Here is a 14998-nt window from a genome sequence, read left to right as displayed (position 1 = left end):
AAAATGGGGTCGTGACCCACTTTGGGTTCCCAACCCACAGTTTGAGAACTGGTGATCTAGAGTAATGCTGTAGTGAATCAGGTCAGGCACTTTGAATTCCTATGTCCGCAGTTACACCTGACTGTGGTTTTAGTCTTCAAAATTTTCCAGTTTACTACTTCATTATTAACTGTTTTTGTTTAACGGTGTTGTTTTAACACTGTGCAGGACTCAGGAGCCCAAAAACAGCTTACATCACAGGGTGGGGGCTGCTCCTCCAGTGCCCTGCACTTTGCAGAGTTAAAGTGTATTTTATATGACTATTGATTTGATCCAAAGCCCACTGAAATCAATAGGAGTCTTTCCATTGATTTCAGTGGGCTTTGGATTAGACCCAAATGAGATGCAACAAATGAAGAATCAGGCCCTTTGATTTGGAATTTTTCCTCCGAGGAGCAAGTCTTCTGCAGTTGTGTTTGAAGGTTTGTAATCTTCATACATGCAATCCTCAAAGAAGCACATTAAATCTATAACAATCTTTAAGTATATTAGTGTACAGGAATCTAAAATGGTGGCTACCTCATGGTGGGTGCAGTCAGGACACTGCAGACTTTGTTTTGTCATGAGCCTTCAACCTATTTATTTTGTAATTAAAAAGGACTTTGAGTTTTGTGAAAGGTGCTGGATTGACAACATTGCAAACTGCATACCCGCAGAGCCTATATGCTGGTGGTGTAGGCTTCCCAACTGCCCTGCTAATGTGCCTCAGCCTTAACCTGGAGGGTAATTTAGTCTTTATGTCCATTCACTCTACAGCCTCTTTGCCGAGGAAGCCAAACAGGGTGCTAATTATGGTATGGTTTTTTTGTGATGTGAGCACCTGCCTACTAGGAACTGTGCAGTGACCATCAACTCATTTTACATCAGCCGCCGAACAGCTGTCAGATGGTAACAACCTTTGGTCATTACCAACCTGGATTGAATTCGAACTGCTGACCTAGAGGTGAAATGCTCTGTATCCTATTACTAATTCCTTGAGCCATCCAGTTTCCCATCCATCACACTTTTCAAGTGACAGCACAGTATATATGAGAAATCTCGTAACAATGACTGGTTCAAGTGTACAGTATGTACTGCAATACCTAATACATGTCTTCAGCTCTTGCAGGCATTCAGACTGCTTTACTTTGTATACACAGGGGAGGGATTAGGAGAGGAAGCCATGAGGAAATTATTTATAATAATTTCTTGGAGGTGTGCCTTTTTATAATCTTGCCACTGTGTTTTGTTACAGTGATATCCTGTGTTTCTTTTGTTGACTAATAATAAATACTAAAAAGCAAAGGCTTTTAAATGCTTTTAAAAATAGGATTCAGTTCTCAGTCTCCCACTGCAATTTGTGTAATCTCACTGATTCAAACTATCTACTTCTTCTGCCCCCCAAAAATAAATAAAAATCTTGTGTTGACAAAGCCCCAGAGGAGTTTTTATTTGATCAACCCCTCTGCAGAAACAAGGTGGACCTGTGAACTTTTCCCTACAGTTTAAGAATCCGTATACATTACTGTTTTAATGCTAAAACATTACCACCAGCACTACCCCTGGTGAGATATCACATCTGGACACTGCGAGTTTTACTTGCAGAATTGGCTCCTTATTCTGTCATGCATGAGAGCAGAGTTTCTCTATCCCTTCCCTATGGATCTGGCAGAGTGGGTTGGTCAGAGAACTTGCAGCTCCCTCTAAAATCTGTGTGGATTTTGGGGGCTTTGTTGGAGGCTAGGGCTATCCACAGGGAGGCCCTGTGACCCTGCAGTGCCTTCCAGTTCCTCTTGACGCCTTCCGGTTCTTTAGCAAGCATGACTCTTAGACATCATGCTGCCAAGAGCTTCTCCACCACCTGCTTCTCTGAAATGTCTCCCTCCTTGGGAGGGTGTGCTCACATCGCTGAGGGGAAACCTGAGTGAGTAAGTTAGTGCTGACAGAGTCAGCATTAATTTACTCAGGAAATCCCTTGGGTTTGTTGGGATGTTGGGGGGGGGGGGGGGGGAGATAATGCTGTGGAAAATTACTATCCCTCAAACTTGCCTGTAGCCCACCCCTTCCTTTCTGCAGTGTCTGATATCTACTGAGGCATATGTTTGTGTTGGAGTCCAGGGGGAGATGTATGTGGAGAAGGAGCAGCTAATGCCATGAAGGTGGCACACTTCAATTCCACATCTTTTTGGGTCCCTTCCATCTATAGAATGGATAGGACAATTGACCCTTAATCCTTAGGGAATCCTTAAAATATTTGAGGGTTGGAGGAGAGGTTCCCCCACCCTTTAAATTACTATTAAAAACTGGTGACAGGTTTCAGTGGTAGCCATGTTAGTCTGTATCAGGAAAAAAAAACCCAAGGAGTCCTTGTTGCACCTTAGAGACTAACAAATTTATTTGGACATAAGCTTTCATGGACTAGAACCCACTTCATCAGATGTCTGAACTAAAAGATGCAGGAGCAGGTATAAATACATGAAAGGATGTGGGTTGCTTTAACAAGTGTTAAGTCAGTCTAACGAGATAAATCAATTAACAGAAGGATACCAAGGGAGGACAAATAACTTTTGAAGCGGTAAGAGAGTGGCCCATTACAGACCGTTGACAAGAAGGTGTAAGTAACAGTAGGGAGAAATTAGTATTGGGGAAATTAGGTTTTGTAATGACAAAGTGATTGGGTCATTACAAAACCTAAATTTAATTTCCCCAATTCTAATTTCAAGGCAGATTATTAAACATATAAATATACTAATGCTGACAAGAACAGGGAGACAATCCAACATGCATGTGTATGCCTGCTAAGCAGAAGAAAGTTTGGTAATGTAAGTTTAATTTAGATGCCCTTAGGTTTACCTTGACAAGACTCTCAATTATAGTTTCTTCCCCATAAAAATGTATTAATGATTATTGATTCACCATAAGGAGAAGGTGGTGTGATTGTTCCTTTACCTTCCCTACAGCTCTAGCCACTTCTCCTGCCAGTTTATTTTCATTTTCCATACCTCCTAGTAGACAGGCTATAATATTTCTCTTTCAGTGGTTAGTAGTGACTTTCAGTAATGCTTGCTGGAGGCTGTCGCCAACTTGTCACTTTTCTGTTTCAATAATCCAGCTAATCTGGAGTTTTATAGGAAAATTTGGGAAATTTGCAGTTTGTCTATACACACATCCTGTAAAACCCCCACAAAAGCTGGCAGCCTCTTTCCACTTTTCAAAAAAAAGATTTATGGCCTGATTCAAGAAACACTTAAGCATTCACTTAAATCCATTCTTATTCAGGACCACATGTAATATGCATTAGCTATCGTGCTATAAAATGCCAGTCGAGACAAGGCACTCTAGTTTTTACTGCATTATGTTTCCCTCACCTAGCTACTTTACGGTAAAAATTACAGACTTGTCTCCAGTATGATTTTAGAGCATGATAGTTAGCATGTGTTATCACCTGGTAAATGCACACCTTTTTTTGGGCAGTGAAGACAAAACCTTTATGTATGTAGCGCCTTTCAGCTAAGGATCTCAATGTGCTTTACAATGGCAGGAAAGATTAATTACTCCCATTTGTCAGCTAGGTAAACTGTGGTTCAGGCAGGTTAAATGACTCACTGAAAGTTACACTGTGCATCAGTGACAGAGTCAGAAATAGAATCCAGTTCCCTTGACCTCCGATTCTCTGTTTTGACTATTAGATTTTCTCTTTTGCTGGTAAACAAGCACAATTATGCTGGTAAAAGTATTAACATTGGCTGCTGGTCAGAGTATTAAAAAACGAGGCTGATTGAGGAGTGGGGTCTGGCCCTATGACCTTCCTTATTGTCTTTGGAAAGGATGACTCTGAAGAGCTCTTGTTCTTCACAAGCATAAAAGCATTGTTCCCAGCTCCTGCTGTAGGATGCAAATGAGGGACTCTTCCCTCACTTATTATGCACCTGCTCAAAAGACCAAGAATAATCTTGGCCTATATATATGTGCTCTAAAATTTAGCAACAGAGATGTATGGTCTGAATGACATGTGTGGGGGGGTATAATTATAGACAATGTATGTACTGTATACACAAACTCTGAATGTGTCAATACACTAATCTGTGCCCGTGAAATAGATATTTATATGTGTTATGGCTTTTATGCCTTCTAATTCATGCAGTGCCCCTCAATGAAATGGGGAGGGAGCCAGGATATATTTGGTCAGCTCCAACAAAACCTAAGATGGTCTGTATGTAATAATATATCTTTAATTAGGGTGTTTTTGCAGTGTCATCATACTGACTAGAGTCAGATTCTTCCTTGGCTCATCACAGACACCAGGCTTATGTGACCTAGAAAATATAAGGGGATGTGTGTGTATATATTTTTAGCACAATTTCAGGGTATAACCAAGGTTATAAAAATCAACTGTTGCAGGAAACTCACTGAGAAGTACTGACACTTTCAAAAATAAATATAAGTAGCATTTCTTCTTAACAGCTTTGATTCTTCTTCTTTTTCAAAACCTGTTGGTGAAGTCTATGAATTTATAATGTATTCTTTAGATTACCAGTTATTTTTAAAGTATCATGCCGTGTTGTTTCATAGTGTGCAGCCAGTTCTGAAAATGAATCTAAGCCAATCTGTTGTGTGGTTACCCGATATGCACGTTTAACTAGTTGACTGACCTCTGCAATGTGAGAACTTTAAGCTAAAGTGTTCTAGTAACTAGATTCAGGAGTTTTACCTACAGCTTTTAATCCTGATATTTAAGAAATAATTGATCAGTAAAAATGTGCCCCCAAATTATTAGCAGTTTCCTCTTTTACAGAGTTTGCAGTTAGTAAGTTCTTATGTTCCATAGCTTTCTTAAGGCAGTTTATTGAAATGAACTTTTTTGAGCCATTCAGCAGGTCAGGCAGTGCAATGACATCCTTGCATTAATCAGCAGCTAGAATTTATATCTGTACCTGTGGCATCATCTTAATACAAGCTAAAATAAACAGTGTGATGTTTATATTAGTTGTGTCACAAGCATCTTTCTCAGTTTGGTCACATGCATTTGAAATATAATATCTAGTAAAGATAAATTGTTTGGCACTTTTGATCATTTAAAATGTAGATATAACTCAAAATAGAAGCAGTAACAAGTATGTTTTTTTAAAGGTGGGACTCTAAAGGGAAAATTCTTTCCTCACTGTTTTGAGGATGTTTATGGGGCAGGGAGTAGAGAGAGGCACAGGGAGGAAGAATTTCCCTCCTCCACTACTCACTATGAAGCATCAGCAAAACCACTTCAGAGCTGCTGCTAAATCCTCAAGACAGCAGTTGCCCCTCTGTCTACTGTGCTCGCCATTCAGCAGCACAGTGGGAACCTCAGTGGAGCTCCTGTGGAACTCCTAGAAATGTGGCTCTTCTCATCCTGCTATCCACCACCAGTGAACCAGAACCACCAAATTCAGGGCTTTTCAAGCTTGCAGTGGAAGGAGAAGGTGATGGTCACAGTGGTCCTATGACTATATTCTTATACTCTAAGTGAGTTAGACTCAAGTAGCAAGTCCAGCAGTACAAACAGTGCTCAATGTGTTTGATGTGTAGTTAGAAGAAATAAAGACTGGAGAGCAATTGTAGTCTCCTATATCTGCAGCCTGAACCTTCCACCTGTTGTGGAGAAAGCGAGTATCACTTTTACAGGAACTCAGTGTTCTTCAATGGAATGCACCCTGCAAGGCAAGGAAATAACTTGGAGGACAGGTGGGATTTTAAGGGTCTGTATTGTATTTCTTGAGGTTGTAGGTATATTTTTTGCTCAGTTACCATATTTGTAAATCACATCCGGTACTTGAATACTATGAACTCACTTTGTATTTCTTGGATGCCTTGCACATATTAGGACACTTTAAATTCAGCATTGTAATGCAAACAAATTTCAGGTTAAATCTAACATTTTTTATCTTAATTTATCCTGTTGTGCTTAGGTGCTGAAGCCCTTGGGGAATGTTGCACACTAAAATACACTTAGATGCAGCTATTTGATTACTATAGTCAACATGAAGCACTGGTTAAAGTCTATGTGTAATTATAAAGATTTTTAGTGCTCACTAGGAGAGGAGATTTAATCAGACCACTCATTAATTTCAACATGAATTGTGTGGCTAAATCCTCTAGTTTACTTTGAAAACCTTGACTAAGGTATGTCATTAATATCTGTAACAGATATTTTGCTGAGAGACTGTAATGGTTCTGAGGGAGCTCAAGCTATTGTAGTTTGTCAAGTCATTCATCTGTGGATTTGTTTACACAAACACTTAGTTTGTGGCAAGCTGGGATGTCGTCGTCCCCCCCCCCTCTCATTATGGCAGGGGACAAGGTGGGTGGGACCCCTTGGGCAGACCCCACTGCCCCTCCTCCACCTGCCCCCCCATCACCCCTCCCAGCCTCTACCTCTACCGCCGCTGCCGAACCACCTGCTACCGCCCCTGCTGGGGTTGACCTCCGCTGCTGCCATGTCCCTCGCCCCCTCCAATTCTGGGGGAGCCCCCCCAGCCGGCGGGAAAGGCCAGAGCAAAAAGAAGGGTAAGGGCCCTGCCAAAAAGACTAGCTTGCTGCATGCTAAGTGTCTGTATAGATCCTGCTGCTGTGCACTAAAAGTTCTCTAGTGTGCTTTGATCTCTCCCACTTTGAAACGGGAGTAGATTAAAACACACTAGGGAACTGTGCCATAGCATGGTCCACATGGCTAGTGTATGGTGGGCTAGTGTGGGGTAGATTTACACCCCAGGATGCCAAAAAATAAATTCCTGTAGACATACCTGTATCTTAAACCCCTGTATACCTGAATATGTGTCTGAACAGTATAGATGGTAACAGGAGCAGCAGTCCTTAGCATCTTTCATGTTAAATCTCATAGGTATCTAGGAGCAGTTTAAATAAATAAATAAAATCACTTAATACATACCACCCATTTTTTCTTCTAACTTCCCAAAACTAGGGGATTAACTAAAATTCAAGGTTCTATGTTAACATTGGCACAAAATGACAAAAGCTAAGAGGTTCAAAGCTAAGTCTGTACTTCTGTCTTGGACCTTGTCTTCTCTGGGAACTGAAATCCAGTGTAACTTGTCTATCTAGGGGCTTGCACCAACATAGCAAGGTGTACAATTAATTGTATAGCCTTTTTTATTGTTCTCAACTGTATAGCACTTTACAAAGATGTGAGTAAGCAAGCATAATTTCCTTCTTTACACAAATAAGGAAGCTAAGGCAGGGAGAGTGATAGTTAGACATTGAGTCTAGGAACAGAAATCTAACCTAATGATTCCCAGGCCAGTGATTTATACTTTGGCCATGGTACTATGAGCATCACAACTCCTATATTATGATGCCAGCCAGTAGGAAGAATATGCAAGATGCATTTTTAGGACCCCCAATCTGATTCAGTTACAGCCATACAAAACCACTGACTACATGAATGTATGTGAGGGCGGAGTGGATCCATAATATATTCTTTTGCTGATTACTTTTCACCAATTGCACAAATTTCAATTCTTGCAGAAATCCTTGTAAGTTAAAGTTACATCCAGGATCAATATATATGTGGGAACAGATTCCTTCATTTTCTTGTTCTTTATTTAAACTAGGAGTAAGATTTTATGAGATGATATATCATAAAGTACTGTCACGTGTATGTTCATACTAAAGCTATGAATGCAAGAGGATCAAAGTATAGAAGATTACATGTCCCGTATAAGTGTGCAGTTGTGTATATATGTTTTCAGTCATGTAATGTTGCAGATGACTTGAGTTCAACAAACTTAAATATAATGTCAAAAATTTGACTCTGTGCCATTTTGTTTCAGGCAGTTATTTGGCAAAAGACCAGGGTGTCAGATCACAAAATGTCCTTTATGTCAGTTCTGGGAACTGCCGTTATGGGCAGCATGGTACCTTTTCAACATCGCTGTGAAGATCCTGAGGTAAATTTTTTTTGAAACGTTCTTCTCCCAGCCCCCATGAAAAAACCTCCAACAAAGAACAAACCCAGCATTTAAAAAGAAAAGGCCTCTAAAATTGATTTAATTTCTTTACTGCTCAATCCCTAAAATTAATTGGTTTGATGATTGAAAGTGCACTCCAAGAATAATCAAATCAAGACTCATGTGGCAGTGATCAAATGGCAGCAAAAATAGTTGTGACAAATGCAGAATTACTGATTACTGTGTACTCTCTAGTGTAGGATACATGGCCTATGTGCAGATGGGTGGCCTGTTTAGTTATCTATACTTTCATATCATTACAAAAACAACAACAATTATTTTTAAAGGAAGATGTGCAAAATTACCCCCTAAATCTAAATTTAAAGGAGTTAACGGGTACGATTTCCAGAAGTGCTCTGCATTAATCTTACTGTGCTCCTATTGACGTTAATGGGAGCTTTGCAATTGCTGCTTCCTTTGCAGGAGATACCTTACTAATATTTTCAGAGGTATATTTTAACTCAGAAATCCTCTATTTAGTTTTAGATATCACTTAAAGGAGTGACTCGCTCCTCTGTTGTCTAGTAATTGTTAATTTTGTTCTGTATCTTGCAGCTATAAAGGCTGACTAGACTAGCATAAAGAGCATTGAAGCATAGTCTGTTTAGTAAAAATGGTGGTTTAGCATGTCCGTAAGAATATTGTTTTATTAGTTTGTTCATTCAGATGTCACTCTTAAACTGAGCTTATGCGAACCCTCATATACACTGAATGAGGAAAATGAAACTGTTTTAGATTTTGTGCTCTCCTCTGACAGCTGGCATAGGAACAGGACTACAAAGAAAGCACTGCGACTGGCAAACGCAATGTTTGTTGTATGTGGTGGGCATTCAGCATTTATGTGGGAGGAATCTGAGGCAATAAGTAGGGAATGGAATGGAATGAAGAGGAAAGTGGAAGCTATGTGACTTCACCTGAGCAGACAAATCCTCAAACCACTAGCTGGTAGATCAGTGAGGTATTGCATATGCCTTGGTTAGAAGTTGGAGGAGCAAGAGAGCCCAAGCTCAGGCTTCCTAGAAGTTGGGAAATTCCCTTGTGCGTGTGCATTTTAATACAGGCTTTAATTACATGATCCCATGTCTTTTCCACAAGACTGCTGCCTCATTCATTGCACAGAATGGATGATGCTCATTTAAGGAACAGCTATTCAATATTTTGTTTTCTCCTTACTGTTCAATGGGTGGCCCTATGCCTTTTATATTTTACGCTATTCAAACCTTGGTCTAAAGGCTGAGTTGTTAATTTCCTCATTGGCTTTCTATGATGCTCATAGCTATACTATTTGAGTGCTTCAGGAATATTAAATAATTTATTTTTGCAACACCCCATGAGGTGTGGGGATATTATTATTCCTATTTTGCAGATGGGGAACTGAGGCATAGAGACATTAAGGTCAAAAGTATCTACTAATTTTGGGTACCCAATTTGAAATACTCGGGATCTGATTTTCCAGAATGTTTAGCATGACATAATACATTATGTGTTCAAAGCACAGCTTCCATTGCATCTGTGAATCATAGAATTGGAAGGTCATCTAGTCCAGTCAGGCAGGACTAAATATTATCTAGACCATCACTGACAGGTGTTTGTCCAACTGCACTTAAAAATCCCCAATGATGGAGATTCCACCACCTCCCTAGGCAATTTATTCCAGTGCTTAACCACTCTGACAGTTAGGAAGTTTTTCCTAATGTCCAATCTAAACTGCCCTTGCTGCAATTTAAGCCAATTGCTTCTTGTCCTATCCTCGGAGGTTAAGAAGAAAAAATTTTCTCCCTCCTCCTTGTAACAACCTTTTATGTACTTGAAAATTGTTATCATATCTCCCTTCAGTCTTCTCCTCTCCAGACTAAACAAACCCATTTTTTTCAGTCTTCCCTCATAGCTCATGTTTTCTAGACCTTTAATCATTTTTGTTGCTCTTCTCTGACTTTCTCAAATTTATCTACATCTTTCCTGAAATGTGGTGCCCAGAACTGGACACAATTGTCAGCTGAGGCCTAATCAGCGCAGAGTAGAATGGAAGAATTACTTCTTGTATCTGTCCTACAACACTCCTGCTAATACAGTCCAGAATGACATTTGCTTTCTTTGCAACAGCGTTACACTGTTCACTCATATTTAGCTTGTGATCCACTCTGACCCCCAGATCCCTTCTTGCAGTTCTCCTTCCTAGGCAGTCATTGCCCATTCTGTATGTGTGCAACTGATTGTTCCTTCCTACATGGAGACTTTGCATTTGTCCTGATTGAATTTCATCCTATTTACTTCAGACCATCTCTCTAGTTTGTCCAGATCATTTTGAATTTTAATCCTGTCCTCCAAAGCACTTGCAACCCCTCCCAGCTTAGTATCATCCACAAACTTTATAAGTGTTCGCTCTATGCCATTATCTAAACCATTGATGAAAATATTGAATAGAACCAGACCCAGAACTGATCCCTGTGGGACCCCACTTGTTATGTCCTTCCAGCATGACTGTGAACCACTGATAACTACTCTCTGGGAACGATTTTCCATCCAGTTATGCACTCACCTTATAGTAGCTCCATCTAGCTTGTATTTCCCTAGTTTGTTTATGAGAAGGTCATGTGAGATATTATTATCAAAAGCCTTACTAAAGTCAAGATATACCACATCTACTGTTCCCCCCATCCACAAGGCTTGTTACCCTGTCAAAGACAGCTATCCGGTTGGTTTGACATGATTTGTCCTTGACAAATTCATGCTGATTGTTATTTATCACCTTATTATCTTCTAGGTGTTTGCAAATTGATTGCTTAATTATTTGCTCCATTATCTTTCCGGGTACAGAAGTTAAGCTGACTGGTCCGTAATTCCCCAGGTTGCCCTTATTTCCCTTTTTATAGATGGGCACTATATTTGCCCTTTTCCAGTCTTCTGGAATGTCTCCCAGCTTCCATGACTGCTCAGAACTTCTACAGATCATACCTCAGGGTCTTAATTCAGGCACACAGCAAATGAGGAGCACACAATTAGCGACCACCTTTGATTAGTTTGGTTTAAGTGACTTGCCTAACATCACACAGGGACTCTGTAGCAGAGGCAGGGATAGAATTTAGTTCTGCTGGGCAGAATTCAGCTGCCTTATCTCTGAGACTGTCCTTTCTCTTCCTGCAGTTACCTGCCTCATTCAGTACACACCTCCCAACTTTTGCAACAAATGAAGCAGAATCCCACAGACAAGTCTCCTTTATTATACAACTCTGATTCATCCCCATCCTGATTCATCTGAGCTGAGCACTGAATGAGGCAAGCATCTTTTTGGGAAAATATCATTTGATTATGTAATTGAGGACTGTACCATAATACATACACACACAGAGAGGCAGAGTTAAGATTTCACAGACAACCTTAATTCTGGCATTTCCTGTCTTTTGAATGCTTCACTTTGCAGACTTAACATTCTTTTAACAGTGTGGATGTGGGTGTATAATTTCCTAGACTGTTTAAAAAGCAAAATGAAAAAAACAAATTCTCCATGAAGGAATGCAAGTCAAGATAGGGAAAGAAGAGGTTAAAGAATATTAGATAAGTTAGATGTAATCAAGTCAGCAGGGCCTGATGTAATTCATTCTAGAGTACTTAAGGAATGGCTGAAGCAATCTTGGAACTGCTAGAAATTATCTCTGAGAACTCCTGGCGGATGGATGAAGTCCTAGAGACTGGAGAAGGGCAAACATAGTACCTATCTTTAAAAAAGGGAAACAAAGAGGACCCGGGAAATTATAGACCAATCATCCTAACTTCGATACCTGGAAAGATACTGGAACAAATTATTGAACAATCAGTTTGTGAACACCTGCCAGATGATAAGTTTATGAGGAATAGCCAGCGTGAATATGTGAACAAATTTCCTTTTTTGACAGGGTTGCTGGCCTAGTGAATAAGGGGGAAGTAGTAGATGTGATATATCTTGATTTTAGTAAGGCTTTTCAGACAGTTCCACAGGACATTCTCATAAACAAACTAGGGAAATATGGTCTAGAGATGAAATTACTATAAGGTAGATGCACACCTGATTGAAAGACCAGACTCAAAGAGTACTCATCATCTGGGAGGGCATATCTAGTGGGGTTTTGCAAAGGTCTGTCCTGAGTCTGACGCTATTCTGTATTTTCTTTAATGATTTGGATAATGGAATGGAGAGTATGCTTATAAAATTTGCATATGACACCAGGCTGGGAGGAATTGAAAGCACTTGGGAGGATAGGATTAGAATTCAAAACAAATTTTGAGAAATTGGAGAATTGGTCTGAATTCAACAAGATGAAATTCAATAAATACAAGTGCAAAATATTACACTTAAGAAGGACAAATCAAATGTACAGCTACAAAATTTGGAATAACTGGCTAAGTGGTAGTATTGCCAGAAAGGATCTGGGGGTTATAATGGATCATAAATTGAATGAGTCAACAATGTGATGCAGTTGCAAAAAAGGCTAATATCATTCTAGGGTGTATTAACAGGAGCATTGTATGTAAGACTTGGGAGGTAATTGTCCTGCTGTATTCAGCACTGGTGAGGCCTCAGCTGCCATACTGTGTCCAGTTCTGGGTACTACGTTTTAGGAAAGATGTGGACAACTTGGAGAGAGTCCAGTAGAGAGCAACAAAAATGATAAAAAATTTAGAAAACCTGACTGTGAGAAAAGAAGACTGGGGGGAGGGATCCTGATAAGTCTTCGTATACGTAAAGGGCTGTTATAAAGAGGATGTTGATCAATTATTCTCCATGTCCACTGAAGGTGGATGATGTCTATTTGGAACTGGACTGGAGACCAGTTTCACACAGTCTACTGTATAGGCACCATGGTAGCAACATTAATGTGCGTTGAGTCTGTCTTGAATTTGAACTGATGACTTAGAGATGATGGGGTGAAGGGCCCCATACTCCATTGCTAATCATTTATCAATCCTCTGAGTTCTGTGTTTTATTAAATACTAGCTTTACCAGGCAGAACACAAGGAATGTGCTGGCATCTTGAAATGAGACTAGAACACATAAAAGACCACATCCGTATGCCTCAGACAGGCATCAGAATGCCTCAAGGATTTCTTGTTTAAATTTCGTAAATTTGACATCACTTTAAAACTATGAAGCAAAGTGAATTGAATATTCATCTGTTTGTAAGACTGACCTGAGGGACCAGATGCTGGCCTCTGTTAAAGCTGCTTTGCGCTGCTGGCCATACAAAACCACTTCAGAGATGTCCTAATGCTGGGGAATCCCTGGCTAGCAGAGAACTGATGCAGTCTGTTTTATGTTACGCTCACCTGGTTTCTTCCAGTGTAGAGGGTGGACAAGAGCAGGAGAGGATGTGTCTAGAGCAATTCCTGCCTATGGAGTCATTGAAATGATGCCTCTAAAATGTACAGGGGTCAAACTGGCAACCATCGGTATCAGACAAACACAAAGGTGGCATCATACTTTGATAGATCCTTGTTGCAGAATAGCCCTTGAGACTGCTCCAAGGATTAGAAAAGGAGAGAGCAAAGATGGCGTAAAGACACTTCTGTAGGCCCCAGTCAACACCTCCTCTGCTGCCCTGAGTAGCGCTCTGGTGTAGCAGAGGATCTGGGCCTAGGATTTCTCAATAAATTCAACAGGAATAGAGGCAAAACACAAACTATTTCAGCTCTTTTAAAAGAATTCTTTTATTGATTTCTCTGATAATTTTGAAAGGCAATGCACGTTTGGGTCATTTGAATCCTGAGCTAATTAATTTGAGTTATCTGTTCTCTTTACAAATAAAATGTGTGGGGAGACTTCTCTTATTGATAATTGTACTTGTTTTACAATTATAGGTATTTCTCTCTGGATTTCTTCCAAAACCTGAATCAGACAATTCTTTGACAAGTCTTTCAAGTTCAGAAAGGAGTTTCATCTATGTAAACAATCGGCCAGTACATCAAAAGGAAATATTAAAGGTACCATACCCCAATTTCTAATTCAATAGAATAAAGAGAGGTTTCTAACTTTCTGCCCACAATTGATAGCTGGTGTAAATTAATTGAAGGTACAAACGTTAGCTTTTGAAAGTCTAAATGCATACACAAATTGGGTACTTTAGGCATCTAAACACTATTATTTGCACTACAATTGATTGTGGGAACAAAATTAAAGACTACATCAAATCCCCCTGGTTTTGTGATGGAGAAAATCAAATAATTCTCACTTGGGACCCAAAGTTATATGAAACTTTCTTCAGCACAACCTGAAATCAGGTTCACAACCTCTAAGAAGAGTCAAGTCAGACCTCTGCCTCCTTTATCCCACAGGCCCTGCTTCCCATCTTATTTAGACTTTAAGCTTGTTGGGATAGAAACTTTATGTTTGTGTAGTGCCCAGAATAATGTTTACCCAGCCCTGATTGGGGTGTCTGGTCTGAGTGCTACTATAATACATATAAACAACAATAATAATAATATTTTTGTGCCCTATTTTGAGCTGTCTTCTGAGGTAGAATGGGGCAGTGGCGTTCCTCCCCTTCCCTCACCAAGATTTTCTAACGAAAGCTTTATTTATACAGCTTTGGGTCACAAGTGAAAGTGTATCTACTAAGAAAAAAATCTTTCCAAGTTATGCTGAAATAATCATTGTTGTACTTGAACTACAGTATGTAAGCCTGTGATTTTAGTTTCACACTTTATTATCCTAAGGAGGAAGAAAAAAATGATATATCTCCAGGCCCGCCAACAGAAATTCTGGGCCCCAGGGCCGTCCTTGGGGGGGGGCCCAGGACCACCCAAAGCACAGGGCCCAGAGCAGTCTCGCACACCTAGGCGCCCTACGGCCCATCCAGGTGATTTAAAAGGGCCCAGGGCTCCCACCCATCGCCGCTACTGCAGTGGCGGCTGGGGGCCCCTCGGCCCTTTAAATTGCCCAGGCCCGTGGGCAGTTGCCCCTTTGTGCCCCCCTGATTGACAGGCCTGTATAGATCATACAACTGTAG

The 14998-nt window shown here is 40.2% G+C and overlaps 1 protein-coding gene across 6 annotated transcripts in view; it reads left to right on the top strand.

The window, feature by feature from the left end:
* The window catches only part of PMS1 (PMS1 homolog 1, mismatch repair system component), a 114049-nt gene that overhangs the window by 66424 nt on the left and 32627 nt on the right, over positions 1-14998 (top strand). For 5 of the 6 annotated variants that reach the window (XM_039494344.1, XM_039494340.1, XM_039494341.1 and 2 more), the window contains exons 6-7: positions 7842-7958; positions 13851-13973. In XM_039494344.1, coding sequence (XP_039350278.1) covers positions 7842-7958; positions 13851-13973 — 240 coding nt within the window. Of the gene's footprint in view, positions 1-795; positions 1397-7841; positions 7959-13850; positions 13974-14998 lie in introns of those variants that run through there. The other variant, XM_039494345.1, reaches the window with a different exon arrangement.

The sequence above is a fragment of the Mauremys reevesii genome, linkage group 11 (assembly GCF_016161935.1).
Source record: "Mauremys reevesii isolate NIE-2019 linkage group 11, ASM1616193v1, whole genome shotgun sequence".
Taxonomy (NCBI): Eukaryota; Metazoa; Chordata; order Testudines; family Geoemydidae; genus Mauremys; species Mauremys reevesii.
This window is presented reverse-complemented; position numbering and strand designations above follow the sequence as displayed.